General features: G+C 32.2%; 3 protein-coding genes across 3 annotated transcripts; all 3 read left to right on the plus strand.

Moving 5' to 3' along the window:
- Positions 1 to 274: 274 nt before the first annotated feature.
- On the plus strand, positions 275 to 3,389 carry LOTGIDRAFT_141175 (hypothetical protein; the record flags this gene model as incomplete). Its single annotated transcript, XM_009050866.1, has 4 exons — positions 275 to 379; positions 1,437 to 1,565; positions 2,425 to 2,527; positions 3,271 to 3,389. Coding segments are annotated over 4 exons (456 nt in total), but the record flags the coding sequence as incomplete, so codon positions are not given.
- Positions 3,390 to 6,416: 3,027 nt separating this feature from the next.
- LOTGIDRAFT_201019 (hypothetical protein) lies at positions 6,417 to 9,921 on the plus strand. Its single transcript, XM_009050867.1, has 7 exons — positions 6,417 to 6,586; positions 7,330 to 7,480; positions 7,789 to 7,982; positions 8,308 to 8,469; positions 8,882 to 9,059; positions 9,324 to 9,401; positions 9,565 to 9,921. The coding sequence occupies exons 2-7, from the start codon at positions 7,367 to 7,369 to the stop codon at positions 9,727 to 9,729; spliced, it is 891 nt and encodes a 296-aa protein (XP_009049115.1). The 5' UTR covers positions 6,417 to 6,586; positions 7,330 to 7,366; the 3' UTR covers positions 9,730 to 9,921.
- Positions 9,922 to 11,997: 2,076 nt separating this feature from the next.
- Positions 11,998 to 19,746, plus strand: LOTGIDRAFT_226027 (hypothetical protein; the record flags this gene model as incomplete). Its single annotated transcript, XM_009050868.1, has 10 exons — positions 11,998 to 12,244; positions 13,582 to 13,608; positions 14,064 to 14,158; positions 14,679 to 14,799; positions 15,325 to 15,394; positions 15,573 to 15,605; positions 15,870 to 15,994; positions 16,781 to 16,900; positions 17,386 to 17,512; positions 19,638 to 19,746. The coding sequence occupies exons 1-10, from the start codon at positions 12,130 to 12,132 to the stop codon at positions 19,744 to 19,746; spliced, it is 942 nt and encodes a 313-aa protein (XP_009049116.1). The 5' UTR covers positions 11,998 to 12,129.
- Positions 19,747 to 20,302: the final 556 nt, after the last annotated feature.

Genomic DNA, 20,302 nt, shown 5'->3' on the forward strand with positions numbered 1-20,302 from the left:
TGATGAAGAGGGTTGGCTGAAATAAATGCTAATAAAAAAAACGGAATGAAAGTTTAGTCTAATTTGAATTAAACTGGTCATAGATTTATATTTTGAATGTTGAATTTAGGACCTTAGACCATTGACACCTTATTGTAGCAAGAAGACAAGCAAGTAGAGGAAGTGGAATTTGACTGTACATGTAATTTGGGGGTGGGCCAATGGGCCCCCCCCCTTTAGGCATTTTCTAGATACACCCGTGGATACTACTGTTTATTACATTGCAGGTCCTGGCTTGGTGTTTGTTGTTTATCCACAAGCTTTAGGCCAACTTCCTGTACCACAGTTCTGGTCGTTTATATTCTTCCTGACAATGACTTTAATTGGCATAGATTCTGTAGTAAGAAGAAATATGCTTTATATATTTGCATATTAGCCCCCTCACACCGGACTGCGACCATTTGCGACAATCTAGAAATGTCGCGTTTAAACATGAGGATAACTAGAGAAAAGGTCGTTATAAAAGTACAAGTTAAAAACAGTCGACCTCATACAACAAGTTATGAGATCATATTGCGTTCTAACGTTTGTGCAGCGTCTTTGCTATGCTTGTACTGTGCTTTCATATCGCTCATATCGATGTTACAACGCTTGTCTGACGACTTCTAGATCCCATGGCGTTTTTAACACGTTCCAGATCAGATCGCCACCGCTCTAATGCCGAACTTAACACGCTCCGAGCCAATTTTCCGTCGCAGTAGAAGCGCAGTGTGAAAGCCTTTTCTTTGTACTACGTTTAGCGTTAGATATGATAGACGTTGTCCACTATTGTTAAAGGAACATATAGATCAAAGCTCTGACCAAAGCGTTTTTAGGAAGTGGTCGGATAAAATGTTGACTTGACATTGTTATTTCTTTGCATCTTAGAAAACAAAGGGTCGGACTCCTCCCATGATAATGTGAAAAAAAGGCACGTTAACAGTCAAATGGTGTCAATAGTAACGGGCGAAGGGTTTATCAGTAAAATTTTAATCGATAGGCCGAATACTTTGAAGACTTCCCTTTATAAAGATTTCAAAGAAGTTTTCTGATCTTATTTTGGTATCAAAAACAGTATTATAGACATTTAGACAGGCGAAAATTAATATAATTCTATTTAGGCCATGATTATTACATGTAAATACAAAAACCAAGTACAAACTATCCGAACTGCAAAACAAACCCGAAATCCAAACAAAATGTTGGCAAAACAGTGGTAGCAGCTAATGACTTTTCACATGAAAAGTGGTATCAGGTATCTACAAGAGTAAGCATACCCTGCCTGGTGCCATACCCGTCATAGCTGCTCAACATATACCACAAGCACTACATACAGGAAAGTTCAATCTAACAAAAATCTATTATAAAAGTNTGAGGGACGTAACTGATGAAAATATATTTCTAAATAATATTTTCAGATCGTTATGGTAGAAGCAGTAAACACATCAATAATAGATATATCTTTATACTTGAGACAGAACAGAAGGCTCTTTGTTTTAGCAATATGTATAATCTTATTTCTATGTGGCATACCCATGATAACACAGGTGAGAATTTGTTTTAATACGGGCTAAAACTGCTTAAATCATACATTTAAAATCATACTGCTCAAATCATACTGCTGAAATCAAACTGCTAAAATCAAACTGCTAAAATCATATTGCTTAAATCTTAAATCATGCTGCTCAAATCATACTGCTGAAATCAAACTGCTAAAATCATATTGCTTAAATCTTAAATCATACTGCTCAAATCATACTGCTAAAATCAAACTACTCAAATCATACTGTTCAAATCTTAAATCATACTGCTCAAATCATACTGCTCAAATCACACTGCTCAGTTCATATTGATAAAATCATACTGCTCAAATCATACTGCCAAAACAATACACTCTGCGCACTGCAGTTAGCCTACATGAAGTCGTATCTGAATTTCGGTCAGTTTCGCACTAGAAATCCGATTAGTAATCCATATCGAAATCCGACAAAAATTTCGTTTTAATTCGATCTAAATAAGTTTCAGTGCGAAATGCAAGGAGAAATTATCCAGATTGGGTCAGAAAAGACCTAAAAATCGAAGCTTATGTTGCGCCAAAGGCTGTTCATGATTTTGGAATGACAACGATTGAATATTAATAATCGTTATAATCGTTATATTCTATTTTTATTCGCGTACAGTAGTGTTAGTGAGTTAAGTTATGATGACGCTGCAATCAATTGATGTGATTTAATTATTAATTTTCGCATTTGATCTGTACATGTTTATGTTTATCAATGCTATCTCATTTTCAAACTATCATTAGATTGAAGCAAATATTCCAATATACAAAATAATTCAAATTTATCGACAGAATTACGAAGAAATTGTAAAAAATAGCAGGATATTCAAACTTATATTTTGTAGGGTGGAATGTATGTATTTTTACTCGCTGATTACTATATATTCGGTGGTTCTATGGTGATGATAATTGCTCTATTGGAAACCTTTGCAATCGGCTGGGTATACGGTCAGTATTCTCTAGCCCTATCCAGTTCCTCAGACGTCATATACGGATGTATATCGTTAATATCTAGCCATTGTCTGGATAGTATCGTTTATGGGAAACGTTAGTTGAGGGGGGCCGTGCAGGGGCCACAGGCTATGCTTTCACTATGTAAATTGATAGCAATTTTGCAAGTGGGGTGGGGCAAAAGCCGGGCCAGCCCCTAAAATCAACAAAGGGCTGCAGAGACGTTGGATGCCCCCATTGGCGTACGATCGATTCAAATCGCTGCATTCCGTGATACAAGAATAGTGGCTATTGCTGTCAATGTACGAAGTTCGTAATACCTTGACGCGATGAAGATGCCATTAAGCCTTATGAATTATAATATTTGATTTTAAATTTGTCTCTAATTCTAAAGCGTAAATTTTTAAGGAATTGGATTCCAAATAGCCTTCAAGTCATTCAATTCTGAACGGTAGCCTATATATTTATAATAAAAAAACATACATATCTACAATTTCTTATGTAGTCATGTGAATAATTTGTTTTCTTAACTGATTAAAATGTCATTTTGTAGTCAGTTAATTATTGATGAACAATAGTCTAATTAAAATTAGTCCCAACTTTCATTTCGTTTTTTTTTGTTAGTTTTTAGGTCAAAAGGTTAATTTGGTTGTAAAGAGGTTTTCTCAATTTTTATGAAAATTTAGTTAACCTCTTTTAGATACCTTTAAATTATTTATAAGCAATGAATTTCTTTTAAGGTGCCGACAAATTGTATGATAATATTGAACACATGATAGGATATAGACTGAATATTTGGTTAAAACTTTGCTGGAAATTTGTATCCCCAATTATGATATTGGTAAGAATCTTTTTGTAGTCTAGAAATATAATTTTGTTCGTGGTAATATTCCAGACTGTTCTTATCTATCAATTTATAACTACATGTTCCTGGTAATATTCCAGACTGTTCTTATCTATCAATTTATAACTACATGTTCCTGATAATATTTTAGGCTGCTCTCATCTATCAATATATAACTATATGTTCCTGGTAATATTCCAGACTTTTCTTATCTATGAATTTATAACTACATGTTCCTGGTAATATTCCAGACTATTCTTATCTATCAATTTATAACTACATGTTCCTGATAATATTCCAGACTGTTCTTATCTATCTATATAATTTATAACAATGTATTCCTGGTAATAAATCAGACTGTTCTTATCTATCAATATATAACAATATGTTTTTGATAATATTCCAGACTGTTCTTATCTACCAATATATAACAATATGTTCCTGGTAATAAATCAGACTGTTCTTATCTATCAATATATAACAATATGTTCCTGATAATATTCCAGACTGTTCTTATCTATCAATATATAACAATATGTTCCTGGTAATATTCCAGACTGTTCTTATCTATCAATATATAACAATATGTTCCAGATAATATTCCAGACTGCTCTCATCTATCAATACATAACTATGTGTTGCTGGTAATATTCCAGACTGCTCTTATCTATCAATATCTAACAATATGTTCCTGGTAATATTCCAGACTGTTCTTATCTATGAATATATAACTATATGTTCCTGGTAATAAATCAGACTGTTCTTATCTATCAATATATAACAATATGTTCCTGGTAATATTCCAGACTGTTCTTATCTATCAATATATAACTATATGTTCCTGGTAATAAATCAGACTGTTCTTATCTATCAATATATAACTATATGTTCCTGGTAATATTCCAAACTGTTCTTATCTATCAATATATAACTATATGTTCCTGGTAATAAATCAGACTGTTCTTATCTATCAATATATAACAATATGTTCCTGGTAATATTCCAGACTGTTCTTATCTATCAATATATAACTATATGTTCCTGGTAATAAATCAGACTGTTCTTATCTATCAATATATAACAATATGTTCCTGGTAATATTCCAGACTGTTCTTATCTATCAATATATAACTATATGTTCCTGGTAATAAATCAGACTTCTTATCTATCAATATATAACAATATGTTCCTGGTAATATTCCAGACTGCTCTTATCTATCAATATATAACTATATGTTCTTGGTAATAAATCAGACTGTTCTTATCTATCAATATATAACTATATGTTCTTGGAAATATTCCAGGCTGTTCTTATCTATCAATATATAACTATATGTTCCTGATAATATTCCAGACTGTTCTTATCTATCAATATATAACTATATGTTCTTGGAAATATTCCAGACTGTTCTTATCTATCAATATATAACAATGTATTCCTGGTAATAAATCAGACTGTTCTTATCTATCAATATATAACAATATGTTTTTGATAATATTCTAGACTGCTCTCATCTATCAATATATAACAATATGTTCCTGGAAATATTCCAGACTGTTCTTATTTATCAATATATAACTATATGTTCTTGGTAATGTTCCAGGCTGTTCTTATCTATCAACTGATAACGCTTAAAGTATTGGTATATGATAACTATGTTTATCCACAAATGGTCTGTATACTTGCCATAACAATGGTGGCCCTTTTGACAACTATCGTACCTGTTCACATCATATACAGTCTAGTAAATAGAGGGTCCATGACTATTCTGGAGGTAAGTTTACACTTGTCATCTATGATCTGATGACATTCCTCTTGCAATCATGTTCACTCGATATTTCATTAATAGCGCTATATTATAGTCATGCAAAGCCATATGGGCATCTAAATATACAGATTTACATTCAGAAATAGTAGTTTATGTTTCTTGTTGAAGCTATTTTTCATTAATTTACTTGGGAAGAACCCTCTCGCGCATACGCTGACCTGCCGCATTTTGGAATTTCAACCTTGACAGTTGTTCCCCCATTAAGTCGGTCTGTCCCCTATTTGTAACCCCTGTCTCGAGAGGCTGGCGGCTCCTCTGTATATATAGCAGGCATATTAAAAGTATGCTCATTTGTAAACTGTTTCAGAGGATACAGTATTTAAGACAACCAATTCTAGAAGAACATCAAGTACCACTGAAATGGAAGGAAAAATCTCACAAGTGGAGGGAATGAATATTCACAACAGTCTTCGTGCAAAATCAATAAAATGATGCTTATTTCGTTGTTTGATTTGTTTTATGTAACAGAAAACTAGTTAATATTATTGTCCCTTTGCACAGCTAGACCTGTGAGCCGCCGAAAATATGCGGCTAAGCCGTTAGCTTTTGCTGCCATCGGAGCTCGCCAGTTGTCACTCCAATTTTGATCGGTTGAATATTATATGACCTGGAACATGAGATTTTTAAGAATTTCACCAGAACGTGGATGGCAGAAAACTACAGATAGAAAAAAAACACGACACCACACGTTCTGACTCAGAAATATATAATTGCTTGTACCCCTACTTCAATTTTTTTTCATTTTTGCCCCAAAATATTTCAGAATGCATCGAATAAATTACATTCTTTAAAAATGTTCTTGGGGAAGAACTCTCTAAGACGCCCAAGTTACTGCCTTTCGAATCTGAACCTTGACAGTTGTTCCATCATTAAGTCAGTCTGCTCCCTCCAAGTCAGGAGGCTGATTCCTCCGCTGGTTGGTATTTCAACAACGTCGTCACCGTAGCTACATATAATTTGATCATCAATAGATTTTGAGGTTGCATTAACCATTTAGATCATGCAGCTGAAATGAAGGTATAATCTAAACGGTTGCCCATCATGGATAATTAGAATTTAGTAGGTTCTAAAACTCCATTCATTTCATTTCATTTTCCAAATTAAAGATATTATTTGCATGGACATAACAATATGTTCAGATTGTATTTGTAGACTTGTATACCCAGACATTTCTATTTACAAGAATACGCATGCGTTCGTTGTACAGGAAGTTGTACTTCAAGAGGCAAAAGAAAATTCATAATTTGCATCAGAAGGCAACATTTTGGGGCGGTTTGGCTGTGTACTCTCATTAGTATGAAGTATTTTTTGTTTTGAGCAGTCTTAAATTATCCAAAGAACCAGATTATATTATAAGAAGTCAGAATAAAGAAGAATATAAGGGTAATGAAAGTGAAAAATATTCGCAATGAATTCGCTCAAAAAAAAGAAAACGAAAAAATAGAGCACATGCCCAGAACACACACAATTTTTATGCCATTCATCAGCCAAAGATCCCTTTTTGTGTACATTTAATTCATAAATTTGCAAAGTAGAAAGCCACTTTATTCTATTTATTTACATGGACATATAATACTCCTGTATCAGCATATCAAAATGAGCTCTTGCATTGTCATTGCTGTTTTTCTACTATTTTCTTTTACTAGTTTTATAAGTGATTTTTGTACTAGACTACTTACAAGCTAAGTTACTTGTTTGAAAATATTTGAGTCTGCCTACATGATAACTTTCTTTCAAGGAATGGTCCATTCTATAATGAGGCACCTCAGTTTCACTATTTGAATCAAACTGATATGCCGATAAACAAGATGAGGAGCTGTTCTGCAGGCTTTCTGATTTTTAAGCTTGTAGGCTAATCAAAATCAAATTTTTACCTGAACACTTTCAGGGTTTATTTGAAAGTTTATATCTGCCAGCAGCCATGTGAAACTATTGAAGAGTGCAATTAAAGGGCTTACAGCGGTACCACCCACCCCCCTTTACAAATTCCCCCCCTGATGGTTTCAAATTCTACCTAAGATTAGATAAGGTTGATATAATATGTCAGTAACCTGAAAATTACTTGAATTAAATAAGGCCTCTCTCTCTTCAACAATTGTTTTTTGATGAATTAACTACCTTTTCAGGTTTATACTTGATTGGTGTGTTCGTTATGCTAGTAAAATGCCTTCAGTAGCTCAGACAGAATATGGGATTAGGGATGTGTGGAAACATAATTTGGAGGAAGAATTTCGAAGTATGAGGCATGTGGTGCAGAAGTATAAGTTTGTAGCAATGGTAGGTTGAATAGACCTGGGTTCATATTGTTCTTATGACATGAGCATTTGAATTTGTGTCATGGAAATGGTTTTGAAGATGTATACACATGGTAGAACTGCTCAAATAGAAAAGGGTAGTGCAGACCAATTTTTGGTATAGGTAAAAGATCAACTTTATGAATAAAGACATAATTATTATGGCTCTCTGCTTCATCTGTATCTATTGCAAAAAAAAAATTTGTTTTTGAAATCCAAGCTTCTACATTTTATTTCCCTTTTTTCAACACAGTGAAGGAGACAGTCAGTCTTATTTTTGATGCTTTACAGGATACAGAGTTTCCAGGAGTGGTGGCTAGACCAATAGGAGAATTTCGTAGTACAGCTGAGTTTCAGTACCAGTTATTAAGATGTAATGTAGATTTATTAAAACTCATTCAAGTAGGCTTTTCATTTCTGAGTGATGAAGGAGACTCGGCACCAAGTATATGTACATGGCAGTTTAACATGAAGTTCAATTTAACGTAAGTTTCAAAGGGGAATAGAAATATTTCAGCTGCTAGGGACTATCACTTATCAAAATGAAAAATGTAACTTTCAGGCCCTTAACAGTTTCAAACTAGCAAAGTTGGTTGTTATGTTTAGGCCAATATTTACTGACATGTAGAAAAAATCTGATACAAAATAACAGATTGGTGAAAATGAGATTTCGTTTTTTTCCCGATTTATTATGAGTTTATTGACAGAACAGAACCTGAAACATGTTGTTAAACAGAGTAACAAGATGTTTCAGGTTCTGTTTTAATAATTCCATACCTCTCTTCAATTGATGTATTGTTGTAATTTCAGGGCGGATATGTATGCACAAGAATCAATAGATTTATTGAGAACATCAGGTATACAGTTTGAGAAACATGATCAGGATGGTATTGATGTCAATGAATTTGCTGAATTGTTGATGACCTCAGGCATTGTTTTAACAGAGGATATTAAATTTATTTCGTTTCACAGGTAAGATTTAGAGCTTCTCAAGTCAATCCTTTGTTAAAGATTTGTTGGAAATCATGAAAAGAGTCAATGAAAAAGAGTCAGTTGGAAAATCATACAGATCAGACAAACATGTGTAGATGACCTTGACAGTTGTAAAATCATACAGATCAGACAAACATGAGCAGATGACCTTGACAGTTGTAAAATCATAGATCAGACAAACATGAGCAGATGACCTTGACAGTTGTAAAATCATAGATCAGACAAACATGAGCAGATGACCTTGATAGTTGTAGAATCATACGGATCAGACAAAACATGAGCAGATGACCTTGACAGTTTAAAGCTTAAGCTTGAGCTTCCCCCTCTGTCCCCTCCCCCCCTTTTTTTTCATGTTGTTTTAGTTTTAAACATATTTTTGTTTTTCTTACAGTGGTTATGATTTTGGTTATTTATTGAAGTTATTAACTGGAACTAATTTACCAACAGAAGAAACAGAATTTTTTGAATTATTACAACTATACTTTCCAAACATCTATGATGTAAAATACTTAATGAAAAGTTGTAAAAATCTGAAGGGAGGTCTTCAAGAGGTAGCAGATCAGTTAGAGGTTAGTTCAAGTTTTTGTTATATAGGTGGATTACCTTTAAGCTTAGGCAATGACTGAACCATAGAGTAATTTCCCTGCAAAGCTTTTTTGGTCTACCTGTCAAGTTATGAACTAATTAATGACTTTCGTAATTAACCTAATAAATCTGGAATTGATAGTTAACAGTCATTTGTTTCATAATGCATTACAATATTTATGCTGTTTTGTATTTTGCATAGATTTCTAAACAATTTTAAATCTGTTTGGAACTATCTTCTATTACAGATTGATAGAGTTGGTCCACAACATCAAGCTGGTAGTGATAGCTTATTAACAGGGATGGCTTTCTTTAAAATGAGAGAGGTAAGAAATTTTATAAGAAAAATCTCTGTTGAGGGTAGGGTGTAGCTCAGATGGTTACAGAAGAGAAATAAATTGGGAGTTTTACACCCTACTTTTCTTTGTTTTTGAATTTCAACAGACGATTGTAACCATGGCTTATATCCTGTAATTTTTCTACTTTCAGATGTTTTTTGAAGATAATATCGACGATGCGAAATATTGTGGTCATTTATATGGACTTGGAACATCTTTTGTTCAAAACGGTACTAGTAGTTATGAAAATAATAACATTTCAAATTCGACAGGAACAGAGGAATTAATTCCCACGGCAGTATCAACGACGTCATGATATTAATCTCTCGCAATTAATCATCAAAACATCACCAAGTCCTTCATCAGTTACCATCTTAATAGAAAGACATTTTTATTTTGTACAAAATCTGCATGCTTATTTTTAGAGATGAAATTCGCTATAAAAATGAGGGCCATGGTATATTGTACGTCCCTCTCTAATTCTTTTATGTGTATATTAGTTCCGTGTTGAATTGTAAACTATAGTGTGCCTATTAATTCGTTCCCAGAGCTCCCCAAAGTATTCCTTTGTTCTTGATACTTCATACAAAAATCAAGCCAATCAAAAGTGTTTAAAAACCCATGTTTTAGAAAATAATGAATTACATTAAAATATTTAATTTTCCTTGTTATGTTAAAAGGTATCTTAAGAGTTATCTTGGATTTTGAAAAAATTTTCCTAGCTAGCTTACCATGACAGTTTTCATGAAAACTTCAAAATTTGAACGCTGGTTCTAAGAGTTTACAAAATGGTCAAATCAACCTATTTAGTGCTTATAATGTATCAACCTATCGTTGATAATTTTAGATTTTTTTTATTAACATTTTCCCCCTTGCGATGTAAATTTTCAAACATTAGTAAAGATTCTTGAAAAAGTGCAGCTTTGGATCTCCAAAACTATTACTACTTAGTGTTTTTTTCTGCTTTGCATTAGTTTGGACTTTCAGTCGCATTTGTGAGTTATAATTTTAAAGGCTATTCCAATGGCCAGAAATTGTGATAAAGACTTGAAATTCTAAAGGCAGCAATTCCTTAGATTTGATAAATAAAACCCCATTTGTGTTTGGGTTTGATCAAATTGTCTTTTTTAGATTGGTGTGAATTTTATTTAGTAAGAAATTGTAAGATCAGATGTTATGAAAATTGAAGGGACCTCAGTGTAATAATGTATTTTAAAAGAAACCATTGTTCAATTATTGAACTGGGTCATTCTGTGATAACTAAAATAGAATCTGTTATTTTGGGCCAAATCTGATAGATTGTCTCAAAAAAAAACTAGCATATTTGCGTTTTAATCATTTTAGCCCAAATCCAAACTAAAATTTTAATTTTGTTGTGGTCCTTTATCATATTTTAATTTTTTTCTTCGGTTTCAATTTCTATGAAATTTATTTTTTTTTACACCTTTTTTCAAATAATAATTGGGCAATGGTGTGAGGATATGCAAATCATAGACACAAAAAAAAAATTTATGACTTCAGTTTTTTAAAGCAAAGTGCTGTTTGTTTCATATATAATTGGGTTGACTATGATTTGCACACTGAAGTATATTTTATTTAAGTTATACTTGATGGATTGGAATAGAGACATTAAAATGTATTTTTAATCTTATTTAAATTGGTTTTACCTTATATATCTGGAAAAAAAATTGTCAAAAAAATAATTATTTTAGTTAGTTGCAATATTCTTTTCATTTTATTAGTTCCTTATTGTCATTTTTTGTCAATATTTTGGTTTATACTTAAGTGCAATGTGCTAAATTTTCTGGATTTGTGATACATTTTGGTGCGACTATTCAGGATGATGAGAGAAAAGTGCCCCTGAAGAATACAAAATACTATTTATTTACTCTATGCTATGACTCTGTTGATGAAGGCTACCACAACATTATGGAGGTTTTCACAATTTGACAGTTTTATATTTTAGAAATCCCCCAATTACAACGTTCTGTCCATCATGGTTCCCAGCTAATATGTTACCTTGTAAGGGGGAAAAGGTTCATTATGTTTTAAGATGTACTGTAAATAAAAAAAATAATGTACCCTTACACATTTGTTTTATTTAGTCAAGGGGATATAGACATGTCTTTCAGCTTGCTTTCTTGGACCAGTGCAAATTTATGCTTTCTGTTGAATGACTGCTAAGAGAATATATTGGAGACCAAGAGCAAGTTTTAGCTATGGTAAGGTTCCTCTTCTCCTTATAGTTTAAGCATTTTCTGGTACTGTATTTTTTACGATCCTGATGACCCACATGTTGCATTTGTAATATACCTGTGCCTAATTGAATCTGTAATATAGGTTACTTGCCCTTTTTGGACATCTGATGCTATTTATCTATCCCAGGGTAGTTACTTATCTGGAGATGGAAATGGTAGTACTGAAGTCATCCATACATTTATAATCATAATTGAGGGTTAGAAATCAACGTGACCCACTTAAACGTTCCCCTTTAAAAGGATCAGCCCAGGGTCCGCCCACTTCAGGTAGTCTCTATCATTCAGCGGAAGTAGTATCATTTTCTAATCGATTAAGAAACAAAATGGTGGTCAAATGTTTTGTAATTTTGTTATGACCGAGAAATCTAGCTTTATTTCGTTGGTTTTAGATATATATTTATTTCATTCATGTAGTTTTATTAGGCAATCATTCCGACATTTATAACTTGTGAATAGTCATGGCACCCTCGTGTGTGAACACTTGCTGTTCAGCAGTGAAATGGTCACCTGTCATTTTTATCTCGGCGATTGTTGTGTGGTCTTATTATGCCTATGTTGTACAAATGTGTATTTGTAAGTATAACAATAACGTTCCTTATAATAACATTTTTCAAATTTCTTTAAATAACCTTTACCTGAAAACGAACTAAAAACTGATAGAATAGAATTGATAGTTCTGTTGTTGAAGGGTAGGACTTAGTTTTATCACCTGACAGTGACACTGTAACCTGACAGTAGACAACACGATCTGAAAATTTGCTTACTCACAGTCACACTGTCACAGTGACACCATCGCACTACAGGTCTTTTAAACTTTGAAAGAGGAAGCTCATACTATAAAACATCATTTCCAAACCACACCTGTATTTATCATACTTCCTCGAGGCAGGTAATATAAGTGAGGGAAATTACATATTCATAACTAAATATTGTCTAATCAAAATTAGCACTGATAACTTTTTTGTATATCTCAGCCAATCAAATCACTAGTTGTAGACGCTTTCGCAAGCGAATCGAAAGCAGCATATCATTAATGTTTTGATTAATATTGACAATACAGAATTGAGTTAGATTTTTTAGTAATGAATTGAAGCTGACAGAAAAAGAAAACCTTTCTTTGGAATATTTAGTACCGGTAGCAGAGAAAAAATGTGTTCGTATATCTTCTACAAACAGTTGGAGGCAGAACAATATGTGTTGTGTTTACAATGTCCTTCATTTCTGTTCTCCCTCAACTTCTTCTCTGATTGGTCAGATTTTAATAGCGCTGATCTCATTTTCATGCCTACATAATGTTGTGTGAACACTGTCGTCTGCTAATATCCTGAGTCAGCACTTTGATTGTTATTTAAAGAACCCAACTCTATTTTATAACATAAGTAAAGCAAAACAACGTTGTTAAGATCATTATTCTTCAATAATTTATTGTCACCAAGTTACCTCGATGTTGTCCCCGAGATAACTTGCTGTTGTCACCAATGTTCCGGAGTCGACCGACGAATGCTTGTGAGACAACAGTTTTTATCTGATTTTAATGAAATTTGTTGTGATCATTAATATTAATGAGATCTTGGACAAGTTCGAATTTGATGATCTTTCGATGAATGGGTTCTGAGTTTTTGTCCTTGACTTAGTAAAAAGGCATCAAAATTTTTTAGCTTGTTAATGCGATAGTTTATTTCAGAATTTTATTAAATATTGTGTGTTTGATTAAATCAACTATTATATCGTGCACAAATTAGATTTTTGGTATGATTTGACACAGATTGGTGGCCGCTCTTGATATACCAGTACTGAAAATGTATTAGGAAAGTGGGCATATCTTGCTAGGCAACCACTTGTTGATATTTTCAAAGCCACATAGATGTACTAGAGTTTGTTTGATAATGGTATTTATTATTTTATTTTAGTTGCTGTAGATAGTATTCCTGAAAAAGGTAATGACTGTTTAATTCACATTTTATATTACTGTCCCTTTTAAAAAAGATCAGAATAGAAACTATAAATATCCCTGAAACACATACAAGTGGTTTAAAATATCATTTGATTCTATATAACCTATAAATGGTTTACAGAAACCTGTTGCTCTAGACAGAGTAATTGTCTATTATTTCATGAAAAGGTCAAACGTTACAATCACCGATTTTATAATATTGCCAAATTTACAACTGTGAAGTTTATTTATATTCATGTATTCATTAAATACCTGAGTTCCCAACCTCTGGGTCACGACGGCCAGACTAGTGTGAAAACTTTCTGAAAATTGATATTGTAATCATTACATTACAATAAGAGAGAAGCACGCGAATGTGCTGAGTGATGTTGTTAAATTTGTCCCTGAGAAGTAATAGATCAATTGTTAAGTTGTATTCCAACATTTTATATTTTTCAGTAATTTATTTAATATTATATCATCCAATATTGATAATGTTTATATGGTCATATTGGCAGACAGTTTTTACACCATTTGGTAGAGTACCAAAATCAGTAAGTAAATTCCTTGCAAAATATATTGATTTAATTCCTCTTGGGTGAAATTATTGAATATAAAACAGTAGCAGTAAACTTAAAATTTTATATTTATCAGTTAGAATGGTTTTGGAGTTATTGCCCTTGATTGTCTGGGCGTGAAATTTGATCGAGTTTCAGTGAATTTTTCAATTTAAGAAAGCTGTAATTTTCTGTTTATATCCTTGGCTCAAGGACCTTGAGTGACATTTAGTAATTGGAGATGGAATAAATGAACATATTTATATGTTAACAATTACTTCAATAAATAAATCTCAATGTTTAAAGGATAAAAGCAATTAGCTGTTATATGGATGGAAACACAAATTTCTTGTTGCTAAATTATTTTCTGTCATCCTTGCTTAATGCTAATACTTATATGAATAGAAAGTAGAGGTGTTATACATGATACTTCATTCATCGCTGAATTTGACACTAAAAAATAAGGAAATCCATCTTTCAGTGTTGCTAAAACTAAAGATTTTTTGTCCATTTTCAGTTTTATTTAAGTCCAGAAGAGGCTGATCAACTAGAACGAGAAACTAGTGAAACCAGACAACGTGAATTGTTAACTAATTATGCTAAAACATTACCTGTATTAAACAGAACACTATCTGGTGGTAAGCATTTAATATTAAGACACTTTCTATCAAACCATCCCAGTTTTTTTCTTGGCTACAGTAAATCAGAGAAGAAGAGGGTTGACTGAATGCAGGTTGTGATTTAGGCTGTGCACAATAAAGATTATGTATAATTATCATTTGAAGTATATGAATAACAAAACGCAGGATTATGCAGCATTCTCAGCACAATTTCCCTCATTTCACACAGTATTGCATTACTTGTATTGTTTAACCCAATGAGGAGAAGAAATCTAGGAAGTCAAATCCCATAGGATTTTCTATTGGCAACAATACTCTCTTGGGGATATGTTTTATATTAAGTTTTTTATACCGTTTAGTTTAACAGGTTTAGCAAAGTTGCCAATTTATTTCTTGTAGGTCGGATTATAATTTAGACACAAAAACAATTACAGCTTTCAATTTTTATTTGATATTTCCACCAAAACCTATTAGATCTAGAAATATTTGATATCCATTGCCCTTTATTTACAATTATTGTATTGAATGTGTTCATTTTTATAGCTCCAAGATATTGTGAAAAATGTCATTGTATTAAACCAGATAGATGTCACCACTGCTCAGTTTGTTCAGCGTAAGTTTCGTCTGATACATACCATATCAAACTCTGTCATACTACATCCAAACAATGGACCAAATTTGGTTATTATTTATTAATTGTATTTTAAGCAGTCAAAAACAATGTCAGATACTGTAATAGTATTCTGTTATCTACTTTTAATAATTTTTTTGCATCATGTTTTATTTTACAGATGTGTTCAAAAAATGGATCACCATTGTCCATGGTAAGTGTTATTATTATAGCATGGATTTCATACAATAAATTTTAGGTGAATGTGACCATCTTTTCAGAATGAATCCCCTCTCTAAAGTCATATATTATACACATATTAACATTTGCAGTTGGCATTTTCATCAACTCAAAGCCAAACAAAGAATATAATATTTTCTAGATTCCAAAAAAAGTTTGAAGACAAATTTTGTGATTCATCAGTAGATAGAAATCCTGGAGTTTTAAGTAGATAAATCTTCTCTTTTCTGTATTTCAGGGTGAATAATTGTGTTGGTTTTACAAATTACAAGTTTTTTGTACAGTTTTTAGGCTATGGTTTATTATATTGTATGTATATAGCAGCTACATCTTTACAATATTTCATTTTATTTTGGACAGTAAGTAATAATTATGTTCATTATCATAAATAAATCCCAGAGGTAACACAACCCCTCTGTATTTTGGTACTCCCTTATCAATGAATGTGGGAGTGTTTTGATGCAGAATTTAGCCCATGTAGAAATATTTGGCTCCTACATCTTTATTCATCAATAGCAAACCAGATTGATGAACACTTCCTTGTATTAAGAAACCTCCTTGATAAATACGATAAACCTGCTTCTATCATTTTGGCTTATTTGTAAGGTCAGGTATGAATTGATCTAGTTGTATCTCATGCTTTTGACCATTGTAGTAATGGCGGGTGTCAAGCATGAAGCAAAAACAGCTTACTCTTTTTGAAACACCTGATGGTACATCTCTTTTGAGGAGTCCACTACTATACTACCTTTCTTCCCGATTTTTGATTGAAAGGATTGTCTTGCTTGTACAGATTTTTATAATGAACACTTGTCAGGTGGCAGTCTTTATAGACATCTACCAACTCACTGTTTAAACGTAAATCACTAATTAAATATTCCAATCAGATCTCAAAAGAAATAAATTTTAAAAAACATGTTATTTTTTAAAAGTATCATAATGATGAAAGTCAGAAATTGTATGTAGGACATTGTATATTGCTGGGAAACAATACAACCATACACTGTGTTAGAGTTATTATAATTAATATTAAATTAATCAATATTTTTAATAAAAAGAATTAATTGTTGACTAATGATAGATCATAGGTCAAAGGTATCAAACTCGAATTCAATGCTGTCTGTTCTCTCTTTCAGGAAGGCAGTAAAGATGGAATGGGAAGATTTCATATATTATTTCTATTTTTTGTGGCTATAATGTTTGGTATAAGTCTTATATCTTTATTTGGTTATCATATATTTCTAACATTACAAAACAGATCAACTTTAGGTGAGTTAAAAACTCATCAGTTTCAAAATCATGCATCATGAATTTCCAAAACACAGTCATTTGCTTTAGAAACAACACGAATGTTTACAAAACAAACCATATGCGAGGTTTTCTTAAGTGCCTTTTTCTTAAGACACTGTCATATATTATAGAAAAGACATATATAGAAATAGGAAAAGAAAATCCTAGTTTGAGATATTTTTGAAGGAATTATGTGATTTTCGTACATTTCTTTAGTACTTCTGAAGACTTTTTACATATATTAAAGACTCAAATCAACCCCCCAAAATGGAGCACTGTCCCTTAAAAAAGAAGATGGTGTCCAAAATACTGTATTATGAATAGAGGTGACCTCTCTATCCATAGAGTTCTCAAGATTGGGAAACATTTGAACTTCATATTTTGAATATTTTTGATAATTTCAATCATCATCAGTAGTTTTACAATGATGTACTTCAAAACGTTTTTTCCTTTCATTTTAATAGAGGCATTTAGAGCACCAATATTCCAATCTGGAGCTGATAAAGATGGTTTTAGTCTAGGAACAAAAGGTAATTTTAAGGAAGTTTTTGGTGAAGATCCAGTAAAGTGGTTTATACCAGTATTTTCAAGGTGAGTTGTCTGGGCTAGGTTTATAATTTCTTTCAATAAACATTTAAATAATTGTTTGATCGTGTGATAGAGCTCCATTTCAGCTCTCTGTTACGTTTTATAATAAATTATGACATCAGATGGGCCCGTAAAAAATAATGTCGAAGAGAGTGTCAAATTTTTTAACTGACATGAGAGGGAAATAAACCAGGACAGAAAAGAAGATGGTGCCATAGCAGTGAATATTAGAATTAGAATTTTAATAAACTTAAATTTCATTCGCTTCCACTGTTATACTAATATTTTATCGGAGATATTTGTATTTGGTACCTATTTGGAAATGGAGCTCTATTATTAAGTTTATGAATGAAATTTTGACTAGTACAGTTGCCTGCTATGTTTTGTACCTTACTATTTTCTAAATAGAGTTTCCTCCCTTGCATCTCCCTTTTCACTTCTGCTTGATTTGCTTTATCTGGTCTGTGTCTGCTTAAATTAAAAAGGAATTAAAAAAGAGGGAATATCTGGTTTGCTTTTTTATTTTTGACAATTTTATTGTGGAATATCAGTCTTCATAGCAGCTTTTTAGCAGATTTGAAAATCATTGTATTATTGAATGCACACTTTTGCCCATTTTGAAAAAAAAATATTACCATATAGTATATGAAAGGAATTATGTTAAAGGGATAGTAAAGAGGTTTTCTATAGATCTTATGTATAACAAGGTCACTGTTGCACCATAGTTATGTTTAATCAGACGTCTGTAGTTCCTGCAATTCCACTAAAACCAAGTGTTTGATGATGTCACTGATCACAAAGGGCCATATGTGATAAAGCATATTTTGTGATAAGTGAAGTCATCAAACACTTGGTTTTAGTGGAATTACAGTAACCACAGAATGGTGCAAATTGATGCAAAATTTAGAAAACCTCTTTATTATCCCTTTAAAGGCAAAGGTTGAGTATAGTTTTGCAATTCCCCTATTCCTTTTAATGAACTGTTCCCCTTGCAGATTAAGATATAGGATTAGAACAGTTTATTTATAATTTCAAGGGTAGTCCTTCATGTTGAAAGATAATCATTAGAAAGTTCAAAATATCTGCACAGAATAATAAAAAATCAATTTCTGCCCCCTTCCAGTCTAGGTGATGGGGTGTCATTTATAACGCGGAATCCACCTATGGTTGGTTATCAGACAATGGGCAGTACCAGTACCCCAAGGTCAGCTATACCATATTGTATATTTCTTACGTATTTACTTTTAATTAACATAGTAAACATATACAACCATAGGATCTTTTGGTTGCTAGGGTATTTTTTTTTCTCTGGTGTTGGTCTGTGTCCAATGTCCATAGAGACATATGTGCATTCATATCTTAGTCCTGAGTTGGACTTTTTCAACTTTTAATGGTTATATGTCTGAATATTTACCATCATTGCTTTGGAAATTACTTGAAATTTCTGAATTTCACTTCTATCATGAAAAATGACATTGTTTTTTTACTTTACTTGTTCTGAGGTTTTTCTGGCACTGGAAAGGGGCAGGAATACAATCTTTTCTCCATTTGATATAAAATTGCTTGTGCACTGTTCACTTCAGTCAATTTTGCACCCAATCAAAAATCAGCTATCATCAACCTGTAATTCTTCTAAGCTTAGCCCTCACCGCACCTATCAAGATACATATTATGTTATATCACCATTGTTCTACAACTTAGACCAATTTGGGTCTAGCTATCCTACAATCATCATCAAGAAACTGATTCTATGTGACAGACTTTGTTGGGTGATAGATAATATCAGTAGAACAGGACTGCAGTAGAAAACTTGTTAGATTACAGTGGAGATGAAAAATATCAATAAAAAGAGGAACAAAATTGTAACCTTATTCAGATTGATCGTATTAATATCACAGTTGCGTTTATGTTTGGTTAACACACGACAGGAACTGAAAACAAAATTTGTGTGTCAAAAACTTCATACATGTCAACGTGTGCACATGCTGTGCATCATTTGTTGACTCCTCTAGCTCTTCATTTTTAATGACCCAAAAGTGTATTGCTGTCAGATTCAGAAAAAATAAGCTGTCTAATTTGAAATTTGTTATTATTATTATTGATATGTTATTATTTTTTATTCTAACAGTATTGGAGATGGTGTAAACTTCCCTACACGTAATGTGGATATAGATTCTGATAATCTATTAGGTGATAGACAGAGATGGATGGAAGAAGGCAATGAATCAGGTATGTGAAGGGATGAATTAACACCTGCACTGCCTCTTTCTCTTTCTAGTGAGTCTTTTTTTTAATTCATTCTATTTTTCTTCACCTTGTCTTTGTTAGGTTTTGTTATGTTTATAATATCAAACCTACAATTTACAAACTTTCTAACTCTTTCATTGAAAAGTTTCTAGTGTCTTTCGGCAAGATTAAGCAAATATTAAAATTCATTGGCAGAGATTTTGAGAAGTGATGGCAAATAGTTGTTCACAGTTTTGGAAACCTTTTGGAAACTTTAAAACCCTTTGGAAATATTAACTAAATTTGTTTTAATCCTTGATTACATTAATGAACATAAAAAGCCTTCTCAAAACTGGTCTCATTATAAATACATAATAAAATTTGGTGTTTTTAAAAAATACTTAGCACAATTAATTTCACCTCAGTTTATTGCTCATGCCTATAATATTTTCTTTATTACTAATATTGGTTATTTTTGTCGCTTTTAATATTTATAGAATCCGCATTCATAACATTACATTACATTAAAAATTTTAAATGTTAAAGGGAAGGTTTGCAAGATTTTCA

Source organism: Lottia gigantea, assembly GCF_000327385.1.
Source record: "Lottia gigantea unplaced genomic scaffold LOTGIsca_157, whole genome shotgun sequence".
NCBI classification, from domain to species: Eukaryota; Metazoa; Mollusca; class Gastropoda; family Lottiidae; genus Lottia; species Lottia gigantea.